The following is an 18941-nucleotide window of genomic DNA, read 5'->3' on the forward strand; positions in this document are numbered from 1 at the left end:
AAATCCAAGTAGTTATCAGATGCCCCATGGCCTGGTAGGTTCTAATGGGAGGGCTAGGTAACCACCCAGCCCAAAGGTCTTCATATGGCTTGGTTTCTACTATTTCTTTCTTTTTTTATTTTTATCTTTTGAGACAGGGTTTCTCTGTGTAACAGCCCTGGCTGTCCTGGAACTTGCTTTGTAGATCCAGCTGGCTTCGAACGCACAGAGATCCACCTGGCTCTGCCTCCCGAGTGCTGGGATTAAAGGCCTGCGCCACCAAGCGCAACTGCAATCCATTTATATAAAACATGCATTTATGCTTAAGATTAAGAAAATGGGTAAAGGACTTGAGTAGAATGTTTCTTTTCTCCTCCTTCTCTTTTTCTTCTTTGAAACAGGTTCACATTACAGAGTCCAGGCTGACCTCAAACTCAAGACCTCCTCCATGCTACTCCAAGACAAGCACACTACCAATCGATCCACATCCTCAGCTCCTTCTAGGGATCTGTTGTTGTTTTGGGGGTGTTTTGAGGCAGAGTTTCTCTGGATCCCTGGCTCTCCTGGAACTGCTCTGCAGACTAGGCTGGCCTCAAACTCTTAGAGACCCTCCTGCCTTTGACTCTCTGAGTGCTGGGATTAAAGGCGTGTGCCACCACCGCCCCGCAACTTTTAGGGAATTTTTAGTGGATGATTTCAATCATTCCTAAATGGTTTATATTTACCATATTCTCTACAGCAAACATAAAAAAAAGTTAAGAAAAAGCCCCTCTGTGAAGTGCGAAGTGATAAAACCAAACATATCCGGAAACTAACCTTAGGAGCCAGAGGGTCACATTGATAGACTAGTCTGGCACTTTCTTCAGTAAATCCAATCGTGTGTTATTTAGCCACAAAGAGACCTTCTGAGAAATGTGTCCTGAGTTGTGCAAACATGGCGGAGTGTGCTTATAGGAACAAGACAGCTCTGACATCGCTGGGTGGCCTAATCTTAGGGAGCCATGTCATAGATGAGTTGCCCATCATTGGCTGAAACAGCACGCAGTGTATAACTGTGTATGATGACGTGTGTGCCATACCCTATGTGAGGTCAAGGAGAGAGGTCACCAGGTCACACGTGGCTAATGGTATGAATGAGGATGCCTGGATCTTCACGATGTGACACTGGACAGGGTTAACTTTTTCTGATCTGTACGACGTTGTGGTTGGAACCTGGATAAACTCCGAGGGTCCTGGAAGAATTTGGGCCAAGTCTGTAATTAAAGAAGACAAAGTGTGTTGGTTTATTTGCATGTGCATGCGAAGGCACACGTGTGTTGCAGTTGTACATGCCCATGCGTGCACACACATGTGGGGGCTGAAGAGCAACCTTGGATGGTGTCCCTCTGGAGCTGACCTCCTTGTTTTTTTGAGACAGTCTCTCATTGGCCTGGAGCTGTCCCAGGAGACCTGGGGGCTGCCCAGTGAGCCCACTGCCTGTCTCTGCCTCCTCAGTACTGGGATCACACCGTGTGCTGTCATGCCTGGTATTTTTGTGTGGTTCTGAGGACTGAATTGGGGTCTTTATGTTTGCAAGGAAGTACTTTGCAGACTGAGCTCTCTCCCCAGCCTGGAAAAGAGAATTTTGCCTTGGCCCCGTCACAGAACTGAGAGCAACTGAGCATTTGGGATTCTCAGCCTTATCTTTTTTATTCCAGTTATTTACATACAGAGGGACCAGCACCCAGGACCTTGTTACATATTCCAGACTTTGAACTGCCTGTCTTGACCCTGCTTCTTGGCCACCCCTCTTCCTTTGAGAACCCCCGAGCTCACTCAGTTGGGGCTATTCTGACATCTCAGGCTTTACTGATGCCCAGAGAAGCAGGAATTGGGGGTCCTAGTCTGTGGAGCTGGTAGGCGGAGGCAGGACCTTTAGAGGCTACTGGGAAGCCCCACCTGCCCAGGGGAAGAACACCTCCTTCCTCCTGGGACATTTTTTAAATAGTTTGGCTGTCAAGGCTGAGGTACTCCCACTGTCTGAAGGTGATTGAGGCCACCACTTCCTAGTCTGGGGCAGTCCCATCCCTCCCAGCTACACTCACTTGTAGTCCAACTGGAATCTACTTTCCACATCTCTAACAACGTTTGATAAAGAATCCTGTACACCGTGGCCTTTCCCAGAACCTGATAGTTTACAGTAACTGCTAGGGCACCTTAGAAACTTCTGCTTTCAGCAGGAACATGTCTGTGTCCGTCCTCCAGGGCGGGGCTGGAGGCCCAGCTCTTCCTGGACTAGCAAGCAGTTGCCTGGAGGTTAAAACGAGGTGAATAGACTGACTTTTTTTTTCTGGGCCAGGCATTAACCCAGCTTTAGGTTTCCAGGCAAGAAGCTGTGGGAGACACCTACCAGTAGACAAAATACAAATGAAGATGACATATTTTGACCTATCCAATTGGCAGAGGTGAATAGTGTTTGGATATGGGAAAATGAGTTCCCTCTCAGAAGGCTGGTCACTGGGCACGGCATTTGAAAGCGACTCCAAATTATGACATCTTAAACTTTGCCTTGTACATCAAGCAAGGGTAGGGGACAGAACAGCTGCCCTGGATGGACATAGTGAGGTTAGTAGGAAAAGACACCCTCAAGCTCCCCTTTCTAACATGGACACATTTCCCTCTAGCAACCAACAAATGCATGGAAAGACAGCGCCTATGAAGAGCTCCGTGCCTTGCGCAGAGAAACCAGAAAAGGTCCAGGAACCCCCAGATGACAGGTAAGGACCCTTTCCGATCAGACTAGGAAGGATGGGAATTACCGGGAGGTGACCTGCTAGTGAGGGGACCTTAAGAAACTGGAAAGATGCCTCTGTCATAAAACACTTGCCTTTCTAAGCGTGAGGACCCGAGTTCAATCCCCAGTGCCCATGTGAAAAGAAAAAGGCTGACTGTGGCGGTGTGTGCTTGTAATTCTGGTGCCAGGGAGGTAGAGACAGGAGGATCTGCGAGGCTCACTGGACAGCTGCCAGTCTAGCCTAACTGGAGGGCTCCTGACTGATGAGAGACACTGCCTCAAAAGAGGTGGATGGCTTTCTTCCTGAGGATGACTCTCAAGGTTGTCCTCTGGCCTATATGCACACGAGAGAATACACACGTTCACACTTGCACACGTACAAATATGAGAGGTTGAGGGGAACCTTAAGTCTGAGTCAGGCAAGACAACTTAGCATGCCTTGTAGGCTGGGCAAAGCCTGCTGAGGCCTCTTCCTCCTACCCTTCCAGCCTGTCCCAGTACATTGGGACCTCGCAGGGGCCAGGCTTCTCAGGTTACCAGTCTCCTCCCTGCCCACCTGTCCTTGGGCCAACCTGGCCAGAGCAAAGCTTTGTATTTCAGCACGTTCTTTCCTGCTCAGTAGCCTCAGTCAGTTGGTTGAACGTGCTGAGTGCCTGCCTCCATGAGGACCTGCAGGCTGCCCCAGGAGGCTGCAGGGAGAGCAGATCTGTCTGTATCATGGCCCTGGAGCTGTGAGTCTAATGCTTCCGTCTTGTACACCACATTGCTTGTGTCTTTGCCTACTCCTTGGCTAGAGAAATCGGAGTGTCTTTGCTGTTCAGGGCTGAGCAGCCCCTCAGCATTGTGGGAGACTGAGGCTCAGGCCAAGCATACCTTTGTGAGTGTGGCACTCAAATCTGCTTGGGAAGGAGGCCTCATGAGTGCCCTTCCCCAGAGATGAGTGGGGCGCTTACAGTTCTTGTCATTTTACCGAGTTTCTCAGAGAAGGGTTTAGTCTCCAATCTCTGCTCCAATCTTCTGGCTCAAAGCCAGGGCAGAGTTGGCACTGAGGACACATGGACAGGACTCAGAGGTTCCTTGTCCCTGGAATGGAATGTCTCCTTTGCAGTCTGCACTGGTCGGAAGGCTCGAAGGGTGAAGAGATAAAGAAGTATGGCCGGGAAGGGGTAAGTGTGTGGGATGCCCACATTTTTGGACCCTTGGCCACCAGGCCTGCTAGCAGGAACCCAGGAGACCTGAGTGAGTGCCCTAACCTTGGTGGGAATGGTGTGTCCCCTCTAGTCACTGGCTGCCTGTAAGAACTCAACATTACCAGGAGATAAGCTAGGCTTGGGACTCAGCCCTTCACCCCCTTGCTGCTTCCCAGGGGCTTCCTGTGGCATTATCTCCTAGTGGCTGGAGCAGGGCCCTGGGGTGGTCTGATGGATGGCCTCTCAGAGCCGGGTCTTATGTTTGCAGGCACTAATGAGCAAATACAACCAGCAGTACCACAAGCTGTTTAAAGACATCCCCTTGGAGGAGATGGTTCTCAAAGGTGAGCTGTTTCCAGGGCAGGCTGGTGGGGAACCAGGCCTTCTACTTGGGAGCCTTTATGCTTCAGTTGCATGTGGGAACAATTTAGACGCAGTTGGCTCTTTTTTTCTTCAAAAGGGTGAGGAGACAGGGTGGTTTGGGATGTGCAGTTGAGTTATGCAGGTGTGCCTGAGGGAAGGTAAGATTACCAGCTCTTTCTGTTCTATTCTCACCAGTGAGTGTTGTCCCCCGCCCAGGCCTCTCATTGAGCATGTAGGGACATTTGCACAAGCTAGACCCTCTTCTCAGGGCAGGGTAAAGCCTCTTCCTGAGCTAACAGAAATCCGGGGCTAGAGACCTGGACAGGAAGTTGCTTGGACCTTGTGGGTTCGAAAGAGGAAAGAGGTAGCTGTCTGATGAGGTGGCATGGGATGCTCAGGATTCCCAGAGGACCCTTTGAGTGCTTGTGAGATAGATTGGAGGTGGGGACAGGAGAGTCTGAGGACGGGTGAAAAGGTAAGAGGCTCCAGGCCCTGGGGCATCTCTGGGTTAACCTTACTCATGGCTGTCTTTTCTCCTGTGACTGCCCAGTGTGTTCCTGTGCCCTCCAGAGAGACCTCCTTCTCCACGGGCGGCTCTATATCTCTCCCAACTGGCTTTGCTTCCATGCCAGCCTCTTCGGCAAGGATATCAAGGTAGCTATGAGTGGTGAGGGTCGCTATGACCCAGTAAGGCCCCTGTCTGGGACCAGGGGAGGGACAGTCCCCTGTCCTGTGGGCATGCCCCAAGCCATGCCTGTCGTGCATGTGCTCAGTACAAGGTGAATGAAGCCTCTCACTGGTTGGATGAGGAGCATCGAGCTGTCTCATCCTGTGTTCAGGGAAGTAGTTCTTCTAAAACGCAGGCCCCTTTCTTGCTCCTACATCTGGCCTGAACAATTGACAGCTAAATTATACTGGCTTCAGGCATCTCAGAAATTCTTTCAGGGTCAGAGTACGGTGTCATTTTTTAGGGAGAGTCACTAGTGTGACTAAGGGCCAGCTCAGGGGTCTCTGAGTAGAGTATAGGATTCAGCAGAACAACCGTCTTTGTTAGTCTTGGATAACAGGGATCTTGCACAGCCGAGAATCTGAAGCAGCGTGGGTTATCAAGGCTGGGGCATGGAGGTAGGGAGAGTTGGAAGGGGACCCTGAATGACAATGTGAAAGGTCTCGATGCCCCCTGCTACCCCACACACACACATGGCTTCACTAGGGTGTGCATTCTTGGCTGAGTGACAGCTATGTCTATCCTTTGCCCCAGTGCAGCAAACCAAGGCGCTAAGAGAAGCATGCCTCTCTCTTTCTCTCAGGTGGCCATTCCTGTGGTATCTGTGCAATTGATCAAAAAACACAAGATGGCGCGGCTCCTTCCCAATGGACTGGCCATCACCACAAACACCAGCCAGAAGGTCTGTGAGTCTCCGGGCCAGCCACTTCTCCTGTCCTCCCCATCATAGCTCCAGAAACTCACGGCCTGAGGCTGGCCTGCTCCCAGAGGGTTACTTCTCCCTAACGAGCCAGAAGACCCAGGTGGAGGTCGTGGTGGTTCTCATGACCCCACCCACCTCTGGGCTTGCCCCCAATCCATGGACATGGCCTGCTGGTACAGCAAGAAGTCCCATCTCACCCTAGTCCTTTCTATTTTCTTTTCATGTCCCAGTATATCTTTGTGTCTCTGCTCTCCCGGGACAGTGTGTATGACATGCTGAGGAGGGTCTGCACTCACTTACAGGTATGGAACCCAGAGGCAAGGGTTGAGCTGGGAGACGGCACCCAGGTCTTGGGACAAGGCTGTTAGTGGAGATTAGCCTGTCTCTCTAACACAGGGAATGGGAGCGGAGAGAGGGGCCTTACTGTCCGGGTCAATGCACCAGAGGCTGTATTTGAACTATGCATCACCGAGCATATCTGTTGGCCGGTCTTTGTGTGTCCTCATATGTATATTTGCCCTCACCTGTGCCTCCTTAGTGTACAGATAGACAGGGGCATATGGCTGCTTCTCAGTATACCCTCTGGCCAAGGTGAGGAGGGGGCGGGGCACAGGAAATGAGCTGCCTGGGATTTGCTCCTCTACAGTAGTACGAAACACCCCCAACCATCCACAGTGCACAAACTCTGACCTGGGCTTGGCCTGACACAGGTTTGTGGGGGCCTCCTCAGGTTTAATCTTGCCTGTTCCCTTTCCTCCCCAGCCTTCCAGCAAGAAGAGTCTGAGTGTAAGGAAATTCCCCCAGGAAGCCAAGTGCGAGTCTCCGGTGAGCACTGAGGCTGGGAGTGAGGGCCTGAGAGGGAGCAGGGCTCTGAAACTTTAGGGCCACCGTGTAGAAGTAGGACACAGGTTCTAGAGCCAGTGGCCACACTGTGTTACGGGTCTCCCAGACTGCATGCCATGCAGAGCACATAGGCCCTCAGCAGATTTGCCGACTCTGAACAGAAGTATACCCCCCAAACACTGGCTGAGGTGAGTCCCAAACCAAATGCATGCAAAGCCAGTCATCCATCCTCTTTTCTCAGAGGAAGGGGGACTTTCAAAGCCACAGACATGTCCTTAGACAAGAACTCCAAAGCCAGGGCCTGGGGAGGTGGCTCTGTGGTTAAGAGCGCTCTGTGGTTAAGAGCACTCTGTGGTTAAGAGCACTCTGTGGTTAAGAGCGGTGGCTGCTCTGGCAGAGGACCTGAGTTCAATTCCCAGCACATATATGGTCGTTCACAACCATCTGTAACTCCAGTCCCAGGAAATCCAACGCCCTCTTCTGGCCTCTCCTGAGCTAGCTTGATACATGTGGTTACACAGACATATAAGCAGGCAAAACACACACACACACACACACACACACACACACACACACACACACACACACACACACGTACCTAAATAAAAAATAAAAAAAAAAGAACCCCAGACTTACACTTCACTGAGACTCCAGCAATTTCCTCCAGGAACTGAGGCCCTGCGTAGGGACATGAGCTCTGAGGGCAGAGATGAAATGTCAGTGACCTCACAGTGGTTAGCGCCTCCTCCATAACTCTGACTAACTCTGAAGCATTTAGCTAATCACACAGCATACAGAATTCCATGCAAGAGGCAGAAGCCATTGTCCCCTTTTGTATTGATAGGAACCATAAGTCACCTCTGCCATGGTCAGTGGCTCGTTCAGAGTTAGAATCTGGATTAAAAGAAGCCATTATTTGTACCGTCTGAGGCAGTTTTGAACTCAGATCTGAGCACGGACCCGGGTTGTCTGGGCCCACTGTACTTCTTCACTGTGTTCTTCAGAGGGATGTTTGCGGGGAGGGGGTTCATTTTCTTCAGTGTTTTAGCTACTGGTAAGTTGCTCATGCTCATACAAGTAAGCAAATTAAGCTCAGTGGGTGAAAACCAACACAGCAGGAGGTGTGAAAGGGGACCAGAGGTGAAGACAAAAAGGGCCAGCCGGGGTGGGAGGGAATGGTTATGATGCATTGTATACATGTATGAAATCATTTCAAATGGCATCAAGTTCAGCCAAATGTCTTCCCAGTAATAATACTGAATGGTATAATTATAGTTAATAATACATAAAAGATGTTTTCTGACAGAGGGATGATACAGCCAGGGGGAGATGTGTTGTTGCTGTATTCCGCTCCTGAATAGGCATCTGGATTGGTAATCGCTGGAGAAAATCTTGATAACCCGGGAGCTATCCTTAGAACAAAGGATACTCACCTTCTATCTTCTCCACAGGAAGTCCTTGTCCCTGAGATGAAGTGGAGAAAAGTGTGCCCAGCTTCCACATCCCTGTCACTCCCAGACGACATCTCTTGTGTCTCTAGGATCCCCGCAGACTCCACAGATAGCTTCTTCTCCTCCAGGAAGCCTCCAGGGTCTGGTGAGTTCAGGATCCTGTTTGGGGCAATGACTGGATCTTAACCTTTTCTTAAAAGAGTCTTAACCTTTTCTCTTATGTCTATGTGAGAGCCCAGTGTGGCTGGCCAGGCTTTTGAGAGCTGTTTCTTTCTTTCTCCAAACCCATATGGAAAATCCAAGAGCCCAAACAGCTTCAGGACATGAAGGGAGGGGGAGCTGCCCCACTCTGGTTGGGGCCCCCAGTGAGTGCTCCCGGAAGATGCCTAGCTGCTCTCCCATTGCAGAGACCGTCTGTGAGGAAGAGATGCTGGAGGAAGAGCCCACCGTGGACCAGGAACTGAGGCTGTGGGATTCCCGGCTCCTCAAAGTCATCTTTGTGATGTAGGTGTCTATACTGAGGGAGGTCTCTGACCCGGAGTGCTGGTGGTCATGGTGATGAGGTGTTTGAAACAGTCGTTTTAGAGGGTTGACTGGTTATTACCTAGACCCAAGGGGATGTTCCCAGTCAGCTCCAAGCTCTTGGTGGTTCTGAAGACCTCATGGCTTATCCTTTGTGTCCGAGTCCCTGTATTTAGACTTCCGGCAGTACAAGGGGCAGGGTAAACTGCTGAGAAAAGGTAAAGTTGCTGCCCAGGCTTGGGGAGCCATCAGATAATTGACAAAAATACTAGCCAGAGAAACACATGTTTTCTCCACTGCCTACCATTAGGACAATATTCAGGACCCCTGGCTTGTCTGTATCCCTCTCTCTCTTTTTCTTCTAACATGCGTATATATGTATGCATGCTCAAATGTATGTGAGTGCATGTATATACCCGTGCACATACATGAAGGCCAAAGGTTAGCATTCTAAGTGTCTTTCCTGACTGCCTTCCAACTTACATACCAAGGCGGCATCTCTCATTTGAACCAGCCGGGGGAGAGAGAGGTTAGAGTCACTTCTCAGGTCATTACTGAGGGTCAAGAGAGTGACTGAAGGGATGAGCATCAGCAGGTGGCAAAAGCCGAGGAATTCCCAGAGTTCTGGAGAGGGCCTGGGTCTGGGGCACCTCCAGACATTAGCCAAGCCTTACCTTCCAGTGAGTTTGTGGTGCATGTAGTCCAGAAGACACCTGGCTAAGGGCCTCTGCTCCGGAGTAACGGGTGGGGGAGAAAAAGGAAGGCAGATGAGGGGAAAGGCCCAAACGGATTTACTTAGAGCCTGAAAACGCAGAGGTTTGGAGTTGAGACTGTTGGATGTTAAGCTTGGACAGTGGCCATGTGCTCTGTGTATGGGTCTCAGAAAAGAGACCAGGATGGGTAAGGGGAGATAGGAAAGGTCAGCCAGAGGAGGGGGTCCTGGGGTGTGGGACCTCAAAACATCTTCCTGGTTTTGGCAGCAAATGTTAGATGGGATTGATGGAGGCAACATTGGACGTAAAGGGTAGAAGATGGGCGCCTCCCGAAACAGAACAATTCTGATTAAAGCGCTGCCATTTGTCTGTGGAAGTGAGACTGTGCCTATGTGGCATGAGGTTCTTGGGGTTTAATAGGACAGAAAAGGGGGGACGTTGGGATGGAAGAGTCCACCTGCAGGTCAGTTCCCCTGAAGTCTGGAAGTGATAGATCCCACAGGTGTTACCAGTCAACTTTCCTGTCCAGAGCTTCTCAACCCACCCAAGGCTTTTAGATAATTAACCCTTCATCATCTACACCCTCGGTCTCTGCCGCCTAGGTTTGATTTTCAACCTCAGCCTCTCTAGGGGAATGGACCTGCTGCCTTAGAGATTGAAATCATCTTAATGGCCACTGAAGCGGGTGTAGGAGAAACCAAGGTGGCTAGGAAGAGGGAGAGTGGGATGATAGTTTTGGTTGTCTGGCTTCCTCCGTGACTCGGCTATCGGGGCTGGAATTCCTGCTAATAGTAAGGACTTTCCTGTGATGACAAGTCTCAGGCCATCCCTAAGAAGAGTGATCCTGGGACCTGTTTAATGAACAGGAGCAAAGTGCTCTTTAGACCCCCCAGTTTGGGGAATGGGGTAGTTCTCCTGCTATTTCTGGTGAACCTCCACCAATGCCCTTTCACCAGGAGAAAGGCTCAACTCCTAGCCTGGTACTTGATGGAGGTTCTTGTAATCCCATGCTGTAACTTGGAGGCTAAGGCAGGCAGTTCGTGGATTAGAGGTCAGTCTGGACTACTTAGTGAGTTCCAGGCCAGCCTGGGCTATGTGTTCAGACGGTCTCAAAAACAAAACTAATCTAAACCAAAAAAGGCATATGGAGATGTAACTCAACTGTAGAGTACTGGCCAGCAATGCACAAAGCCCTGGGTTTGATCCCCAGCACTGAATAAACAAGGGATGTCGGCATGTGCCTATAGTGCTAGCAGTTGGGAGGTGGAAGCAGAAGGCTCAAGATTTCAAGGCCATCCTTGACTACATCTCACTTTTGAGGTCAGCCTGGTCTGCATGTACTGTAACCTTGTCTCAACAAAACCAAACCGGGCTGGAGAGATGGCTCGGCAGGGAAGCCTGCTTGCTTGCCTTTCTTGCACAGAAGTTCTGCTTCCTAGCACCCATGTCAGACAGTTCACAAGCACCTGTAACTCCAGTTCTAGATGATCTTCTGTGGACACACACACACACACACACACACACACACACACACACAAGCACGCACATACATGCACACACATGCACACACCACACACATACACACACACACACACAAGCATGCACATACATGCACACACATGCACACACACACACCAAAACCAGAAAATCCAGAACCAGACTCAGCCCCTCGTTGCCTGTTTCCCCAGGATCTGCTTCTTGGTTGCGTCCTCGTCCTATCTGGCATTTCGCATCTCCCGGCTGGAACAGCAGTTATGTTCCTTGAACTGGGGTGGTCCACTCCCAGGGGACAGGTGAGGCCCTTTCTCTTCCTAATGCCTTTGGGATTGAAGGTAGAAAGTCAGAGCCAGGCTGCTACAACCCTGATTGAGCTTGGCTCTGTTTGAACTGTTGGAATTGGCTTGATGGCCCTAAGCAGGGTTGGGTATATGTGCAGGGGACCAGATCTCACTCTGGCCCATTCTCGAGGGGAGTAGGGTCCCTGGGCCTTTCCTCTGATCTGAACATCTTTCTTGTGTACAGGTAACAGTCGCTTGGTCTTCATGCCCACACCTTGTCCAAGGATGCTCTGGTGCTGTCTCTACCGATGATTCCTGGGGTTTCTACTGCAGTTGTGCTGAGAATGAATATGAAGGAAAATATTCTAGATCCTTCCTCCAGCCCCCTTCTTCCCTCAATGAGTGATCTGAAGTACCCGTTTACAGATTAACAGGCTCCTACAATTTTTGGACTGAAACAAAATGTTAGATCTTTTGTCTTTTAATCAGTTGAGGAGTTCTGTACACTAAGCTTCAGCGACCACTTAAATGATAGAAAACCTATTAACTTTGTTTTTTGTAAGCAATGGTTCTGGCACACTGACAAAGCCCTGGGGGCCTCCTCCAGGACAAAGGGCACGCTTTCATACCTGGATTGCTGCTTGCTGTCACGTGACACACTCCAGTGAGTGGAGGGGTGGGGGGGCGGGGTCACAGAGGCACCCATCGCCTTCGTGAGCTCTGCTGCCTCCCCACACTCTATGGTCTCACTTGGGCCTCTCAGAGTCTTTGTTCTGGAGCCCCCAGGACTTCTCTTCAGGGAGCCAAGCACCTCAGGGCCTGTGAGAAGGATAGGATGTAGAGAATAGAGCTCATAAAAGGGGTTTAGCAAGAGACCAAACTTAGTGCTCTGAGTTGAGCTGGGGCTCTGGGGCTGGCCCTGAACTTGGAAAGATGCTTTCTGTAGAGAGGAAGGGAGTGGGGCTGAGATTGGAGGTCCCAGAATCCCTCTTTGGTAGGACAGGTAGAATAGGGACTTTGGTATTTGGTACTAGGTCTATTCCCAGTGGTCACAGACATTCCCAAGGTCCTGAACATAAGCAACAGGAAGGTAGGAAATTTGACTTGAGGTCGAGCTGCTGGTGTACCTCCTGCATGGCCAACTGCATTTGTCAGGGTGGCTTGGCTGGACAGTGGGAACTGACAGTGTTGGGCCATTTCATGGCAGAGCTCCTTCATGTCACCTGCAGTCCATATGCTACAAGCCAGTCGGTAGGATCCAGTAATCATAAGTAAGATAGAGGTGTCCGGGTGGGACAGGTTCAGTGCAGAGACTAGCTAAAGTTACTTCTCTGACTCGTTGGGGAGAAGATGGGGAGGTAATGAGATGGGTGTGTACTGATGGTTTTGCCATAAAGAGTCTTCCCAATGTCTGCTTGTCTTCTAAATAGAACTCTGGTTCATCTCCTCAGGACTCTTCATCTGCTAAGACAGTGCCTTTGAAGGTTCTAGAAGGGCCTTAGGGAGGAAGCCAGAGATATCAAGGAAAGGCACAGTGGTGGGTGGGGTGGCGCTAGGAACAGCCATGTTTCCCTCCCTTCCGATGCTGATAGGAAACGCAGGTGGAGCTGTGACCGTCTCATTCAGGACAAATCCAGGAAGGACTGGAGAAAGCACAGTGGGTGACGACTCCCTGAACTCAGACTAGAGGCCTCTTCATCATCTCCTGTTCTAGTTTTAGGACTGAACGTAGAGCGCAGCCTTGTATGCTGTTTGTACCAAATCTTTACATCTCAGGTGAAACCCGGCGTCCACTTGGTTCTCCTCCCAGGACCACCCCGTTCAATGTCCGTCCGTCCGTCCTTCACTTCCTCTCCTTTGTTCTAAAACTCCCCATCACTCTTCTCCATCGATTTTCATAGAAACAATCCCCATCGCCCCAGGACTTTCCCTCCTTGGTCCCTGTCAGAAGATAAGAAAACAAAATCCATTCTCTGAGCCCCGCTAGGTTGAGCCAGGCTTCACGAGAGGTGCCACGTCACACGTGGCTGTGCCAACATGCTGTGGGAAGCCTGGTCTCCAGCCAGACCAAGGCTCAGAGAGGGCAGGAGGCTGTAGGGTAGCTGGCTTTGGAGGTGCACTGGGGGCCAGGGCTTTGAGTGGTACCTGTGTGTCCATCCCTCCGGAGGGTCCGCTCTCTACTTCTCCGCTTTGTCCCCCATCCAGCCCCTCTTGAGGAGCTGCGTGTCTGTTGTGATTGTTCGTAGCCTATGAGTATTTATACATTCCCAACTGCATTGGCTAATCCTCCTCTGATTCTCTGAGGGTTTGGTGCGACAAGGGTAGGTTGTTCCAGGGTGGCATTAGCCTTTGAAATTTAAAAAAAAAAAAATTTCGTTAAATCCCAGGTACTGGAAAAAATGTTTTTTTAAAAATAAAACCTTGATTTTTCTAGTGTCCTGTGGTGTGAAAGTTCACTTTTATCATGTGTGTGTTTAAGGCGGAGGACAACTTTCTACGTGTATGAGTGTTTTACCTGAATGTGTAACTATGAACCACTTGTGTGCAGTGTCCACAGGCCAGAAGAGGGCATTGGATCGCCTGGGACTAGAGTCATAGACAGTTGTTAGCTGCCATGTGTATGCTGGGAACTGAACCTGGGGTTTTTGCAACAACAGAGCCAGCTCTCCCAATGTATGGAAGTTTAAGCCAGAAAATCCCGTGGTCTTTCCTATAAGTGACAGTCTAGGAAATCTAAATTCTGTTATAACACTTTTTAAAAATTTATTTATATGGGACTAGATGATGGGTTAATAGTTATGAGCGCTAGTCTGCTCTTTCAAGGGATCTGGGTTCGAGTCCCAGAGCCCACAAGGTGGCTCACAACCATCTGTAACTTCAATTGCAGGGCATCTAATACCCTCTTCTGATGTCCACAGGCAGGCAAAACACCAACACATGTAAATTTCTTGTTTGTTTGTTTTTCAAGACAGGGTTTCTCTGTGTAGTTTTTTCTGTTCTGGAATTCACCAGAATTAGACCAGGCTGGCCTTGAACTCACTGAGTGCTGGGATTAAAGACGTGTGCCACCACTGCCTGGCTAAAATAATTTTTTAATTATTTATTTGAGTAGTAGGGATGACTAAATCAACACCGTGCCTGCCATGCAAGCATGAGGATCTGATGTTGGCGGTGGTGCGCCAGGACAGCCAGGGCTGCACAAAGAGAAACCCTGTCTCCAAAAACAAAAACAAGACAAAACAAACCACCACCAAAAACCCATGAGGATCTGAATTCAGATCCTCAGAAGACATGTAAAAGCTGGGGGCATGCATCTGGTAACCACCATTGAGGAGAACAGAGATAGGTATCCCTGGACCTCTCCAAACAGCCGGCCTAGCCAAATCCATGAACTCTAGGTTTGCAGAGACCTCAGAAAATACGGCAGAGAGCTCAAGAGATGGTTCAGGGCCCGAAACCACTTGCTCCTTCTGCAGAGGACCCAGGTTGGATTCCAGCATCCACAACAGACAGCTCACAACTGTCTGTAACTCCAATTCCAGCAGATCTGATGTCCTTTCCTGGCCTCCAAGGCCACCAGGCACACACATGGTGCACATACATACATGTAGGCAAAATGCATACACACAGAATAAAAATAAATACTTAAAAACAAAACAAGCTGGAGGGTCTGGAAAGATGACTTGGTGAGGGAAGATGCTTGCCGTCACGTCTGACAAGCCACGTTTAATCCCCGGACCCCAGTGGTGGAAGTAGAGAACCAACTCCAACAAGTTGTCCTTTGATTTCCAGACAAACACATGACGGCATGTGTCTGCATGCACATACAAACATAAACACAATAAACAAGCGTTTTAAAAAGTTTTAAGGTGAAGAGGGGATGGAGAGATGGCTCAGTGGTTAAGAGAACTTGTTTTTGCACAGGGCCTGGGTTCACTTCCCAGCACCCACACGGTGGCTAACAACTGTCTGTAACTCTAGTTCCAAGGGATATGATGTCTCTTCTGACTGCTGTAGGCTCCTGACTTCATGTGGTGTGCACGTGCACATGCTCCCAAACACACATACACATACATACACATATACATATATATACACTATATATAGATATATATAAAATTTCTTTTTTTTTTAAAATGGAGAGTCATCAAGGAAGACACCTGATATTGATCTTTGTCCTTCATACACACATGCACCCAGGTATACCCACATGAACACATACATGCACATCCCTGTGCACATACATAAGAAATTAAATAAAAGTAAAAATGTATTGTAAGATTTACATTTTCATTTATTTATTTCTATCTTTTTGAGGCAGGATCTTGCTGGCTAACTCAGACTGACCTAGAACTCATGTCACCCAGGCTAGCTTTGAACTCACAGAAATCCTCCTGCCTTAGCCTCCTGGGTGCAGAGATTACAGATGTATGCCAACATGCCCAGTTTACTTTTTAAAATTAAAAACTTTAATTCTATTAAAAACGTTTTTGGGTATGTGCGTGCACATGTGCACATTCATGTGTATAAATGTGGGTGCACATGTGCGCATTCGTGTGTATGAATGTGGGTGCACATGTGCGCATTCGTGTGTATGAATGTGGGTGCACATGTGCGCATTCGTGTGTATGAATGTGGGTGCACATGTGCGCATTCGTGTGTATGAATGTGGGTACACATGTGCGCATTCGTGTGTATGAACGTGGGTGCACATGTGCCATGAGGGGTATGGAGATGAGGGGACAGCCTCAGGGCCAGACCTTGCTTCCCATTTTCTTAAAAACAGGGTTTCTTGCAGGGTGGTGGTAGCTCACACCAGCACTTGGGAGGCAGAGCCAGGCGGATCTCTGTGAGTTCGAGGCCAGCCTGGTCTACAGAGTGAGATCCAGAAAAGGCGCAAAACTACACAGAGAAACCCTGTCTTGAAAAAAACAAAACAAAACAAAAGGCAGGGTTTCTTTGTTGTTTCTCTGTTGCCTGTGCCAAGCTGGCCGGCCCACAGGCTTCTAGGGATCCTCCTGTGTCTGCCTCCCGTCTTCTCGTGGGAGCGCTGGGATTACAGAGACTCGTGTTGCCGCATCTGCCTCTGACAGGGGTCTCGAGGATCTGAACTCAGGTCTTCACACTTGGACAGCAAGCGCTTCCGTCCACTGAGCCATCTTCCCACCCCACTTAACATTTCTTTCAATACAGGATCTGACTGCACTGCCAGGGGGGCCCTCGAACACTCAGTCTTCCTGTAATGGCCTCCTGGGTCCTGGGATTTCAGGTATGTGCCACCCTGCCTGACTCATAGCACATTTTTAACTTAATCAAAATGTTTTCTTATGGTGTGTGTGTCTGGAGATGGCACTCAGGCTGGCAGGCTTACGCAGCAAGCAGCTCACCCGCTGGCCCTCTCGCTGGACCAGATCAACTTTTTCTTTCTTCCAACAATGCCCCCTTCTAGTAGTGAATTCACTCAACGAATATTACTGAGTCCAGACTATGTGCCAGCATGCTAGGCACTGGAGATACAGAGGCAACTGTGCCAGGCAATGTCTGTGTTTTAAACACATTCAACTTAAATTCCACATAAAGGTGAGTTCTAATAAATATGCAAACAGCCAGGGTAACTATAGTTTGATGTTGGGTTCCATAAAGGAAAAACAGCCATGTAAGATAAAGAGGAAACTGACTTCGGACAGGGTAGTCAAGAAAGTCCTCTGAAGTGACACTTAGGCTGGCTGGTCCCCAAAAGATGGGAAGCCAGTCACAAGAGGAGCGGGACAAGAGCCATTTCTGGGAGAGGTTCAGTGACTGCGGAAGTTGGAAAAGAACATTGATGTCTAAGAAACAGAGAAACCATCTGCGTGCCTCTGGGATACAAGCCAAGTTGGGGGGTGGGGGTGGGGGTGGAAGAGGCTGAAGGGCTGACTAGCTGGCTCAGTAGGTGAAGGTGCTTGCTGTATCAGCCCGAACCATTGGCATTTGAACTCTGGAACCCACAAAGGGTAGAAGAAGAGTATCTACTCCACAAAGTTGTGCCCAGAGTTTCAAGTGAGCAAAGGCATGTGCAACCACCCCCATGTCAAGTGCACTCACAGTAACAAGAAGTCAATAAAGTACTTTAAAAACAAGGCTGGGGGGCTGGGCGGATAGCTCAGTGGGTAAACCATTTGTCACATGTCACCTGTCACATGTCAGGTGTTTAACTATCTGAGTTTGAGCCCCGGAACTGACTCAGTGACGCAGTCCTCTGGCCTCCACACACACATACCAGGGCATTCATGTGTCCATTTGCACACACCACACACAACAGCAACAATAATACAATAATAAACTAAATTTAAAGAGGCTAGCTAGAGATATCAACAGAAAAAGCAAATGATCCAGTTGGAAAATAGACAAAAGATTTGCATAGATATTTCTCTTAATGGAATTTTAGAAAATAGTTATTAACCAATGAAAAACTGGTCAGCATTTCTACTCACATTAAAAAATCATGGAGAGGGGCTGGAGAGATGGCTCAGTGGTTAAGAGCACTGGCTGTCATCCCAGAGGATCGGGGTTCATTTCCCAGCACCCACATGGCAGTTCACACCTGTCTGCAACTCAGTTCCAGGGAATCTGACACCCTCACACCAACACACATAAAATAAATAAATTATAGAAAGAAAAAAAAACCATGGAGAGGTTATCACAGGATGGCTGCTATCAAACAGAAAATCACAAGTGGTGATGAGGCTATGGCACAACTGACCTCCATTGTGCTGAAGGGAATGAGGTCGTGTGGCTTGTGGCTAGGGTGTAGCTCAGGGGGAGAGCAAATGCTTGGCTTGCTCAAGGCCCTGCATTCAATCCCAGCACTAAGGGAAAGAAGGACAGTTGCTGTGATAAGATGAATGTTACTCAAACAAACAAAAATAAATAAAAATAGATAACTGAACCATTTCATTTTTGGATATGTACTCAAAAGACTTGAACGTTTGGGGTGGAAGGCCGTTTAGAGGTTGCTGGAGCCAGGTGCTTTGTGGAACCAGAAGAAATAAACATTTGGATGTAACAGGAAAATATGACTGACCAGTTGCAGACTTCTGAAAAACCCAGCGAAAGACCAGGAAACTTCTTCAAACTACACTTCCATCTCTCATCTCCCGGACAGGGCACATAATCCCATCTTTCTCAGTTTTGTGTTGAAATGAGCTAATTGAATTGGCAGAAATCACGAGATGTTTATCTGTGGTAGTGCTTGAACAGAAGGGGCGGGTCCTGGAGGGATGTGGCTTCTAGTGGAAAGCTGAAAGGAGTGAGGGGTGCGTCTCAGTCTACACAAGACGTCCTGAGAATAAGAACCCCAGGTGCCCACGTAGCCAGCACGGCCCTCCCAACGGAGCTCCGTGTCACTGGGACCCCTGCCACATGGATGAGCTCCCCGCAGCTGCTGTCACAGAAGTTAGGAGATCTGGATGAGGGACATTTCTTCCAGGAGGTTCTCTTGTTTGCCTCAAGACCACTCAACATTACTTGACTCTCTCAAACTGCAAGAGAGCAAAACTATCCCACTAGGTGGCAGCAAAGTCCAGCAAGAGGACTTCATCCCTTCAATGGTCCCTCCCGGCTTATCTCCTCGCTGGATGAAATCTGGCCCAGGCTCCTGGTTTGGTAATGGAAGAGCAGACTCTTCGGCCAGGCAGTGGGGCCATCTAACCCCTTAGGAATAGCTTAACCCTCTGCCCCTCATCGCCTCCTCCCTGCCCCCGGCCTGGCGAAAGGCAGGCAAACACTTCCAAGGACTCTCCAGAGCTTCTGAAATGTTTGGCTGCCTGGAAGGCGGGCTGGTTGGTGTGAAGAGCAGGTGTGTCTGGATTGACTGCTCCGGTGGAGAGGCACGGGTGGGGAGCTGGATTTCTAAGGGCA

At 49.3% G+C, this 18941-nt stretch overlaps 1 protein-coding gene and 1 long non-coding RNA gene across 5 annotated transcripts in view; one reads left to right on the top strand and one right to left on the bottom strand.

The window, feature by feature from the left end:
- The window catches only part of Gramd2a (GRAM domain containing 2A), a 34888-nt gene extending 21456 nt beyond the window's left edge, over nt 1-13432 (top strand). For 2 of the 4 annotated variants that reach the window (XM_052762707.1, XM_052762682.1), the window contains 11 exons: nt 2643-2735; nt 3861-3918; nt 4211-4286; nt 4856-4959; nt 5616-5714; nt 5966-6037; nt 6498-6560; nt 8030-8174; nt 8437-8533; nt 10953-11057; nt 11287-13432. In XM_052762707.1, the coding sequence (XP_052618667.1) occupies nt 2653-2735; nt 3861-3918; nt 4211-4286; nt 4856-4959; nt 5616-5714; nt 5966-6037; nt 6498-6560; nt 8030-8174; nt 8437-8533; nt 10953-11057; nt 11287-11290 (906 nt within the window). In that variant the 5' untranslated portion in view covers nt 2643-2652 and the 3' untranslated portion in view covers nt 11291-13432. Of the gene's footprint in view, nt 1-2642; nt 2736-3860; nt 3919-4210; nt 4287-4855; nt 4960-5615; nt 5715-5965; nt 6038-6497; nt 6561-8029; nt 8175-8332; nt 8534-10952; nt 11062-11286 lie in introns of those variants that run through there. The other 2 variants (XM_052762690.1, XM_052762701.1) reach the window with 2 other exon arrangements.
- LOC128125364 (uncharacterized) lies at nt 173-8126 on the bottom strand. Its single transcript, XR_008223145.1, has 3 exons — nt 8012-8126; nt 7215-7275; nt 173-1232 (listed from the first exon to the last, which is right to left on the bottom strand). It is a non-coding gene; the product is annotated as an uncharacterized LOC128125364 (long non-coding RNA).
- Nucleotides 13433-18941: the final 5509 nt, after the last annotated feature.

The sequence above is a fragment of the Peromyscus californicus genome, unplaced genomic scaffold (genome assembly GCF_007827085.1).
Source record: "Peromyscus californicus insignis strain IS unplaced genomic scaffold, ASM782708v3 Scaffold_11__1_contigs__length_118956290, whole genome shotgun sequence".
In the NCBI taxonomy this organism is placed as follows: Eukaryota; Metazoa; Chordata; class Mammalia; order Rodentia; family Cricetidae; genus Peromyscus; species Peromyscus californicus.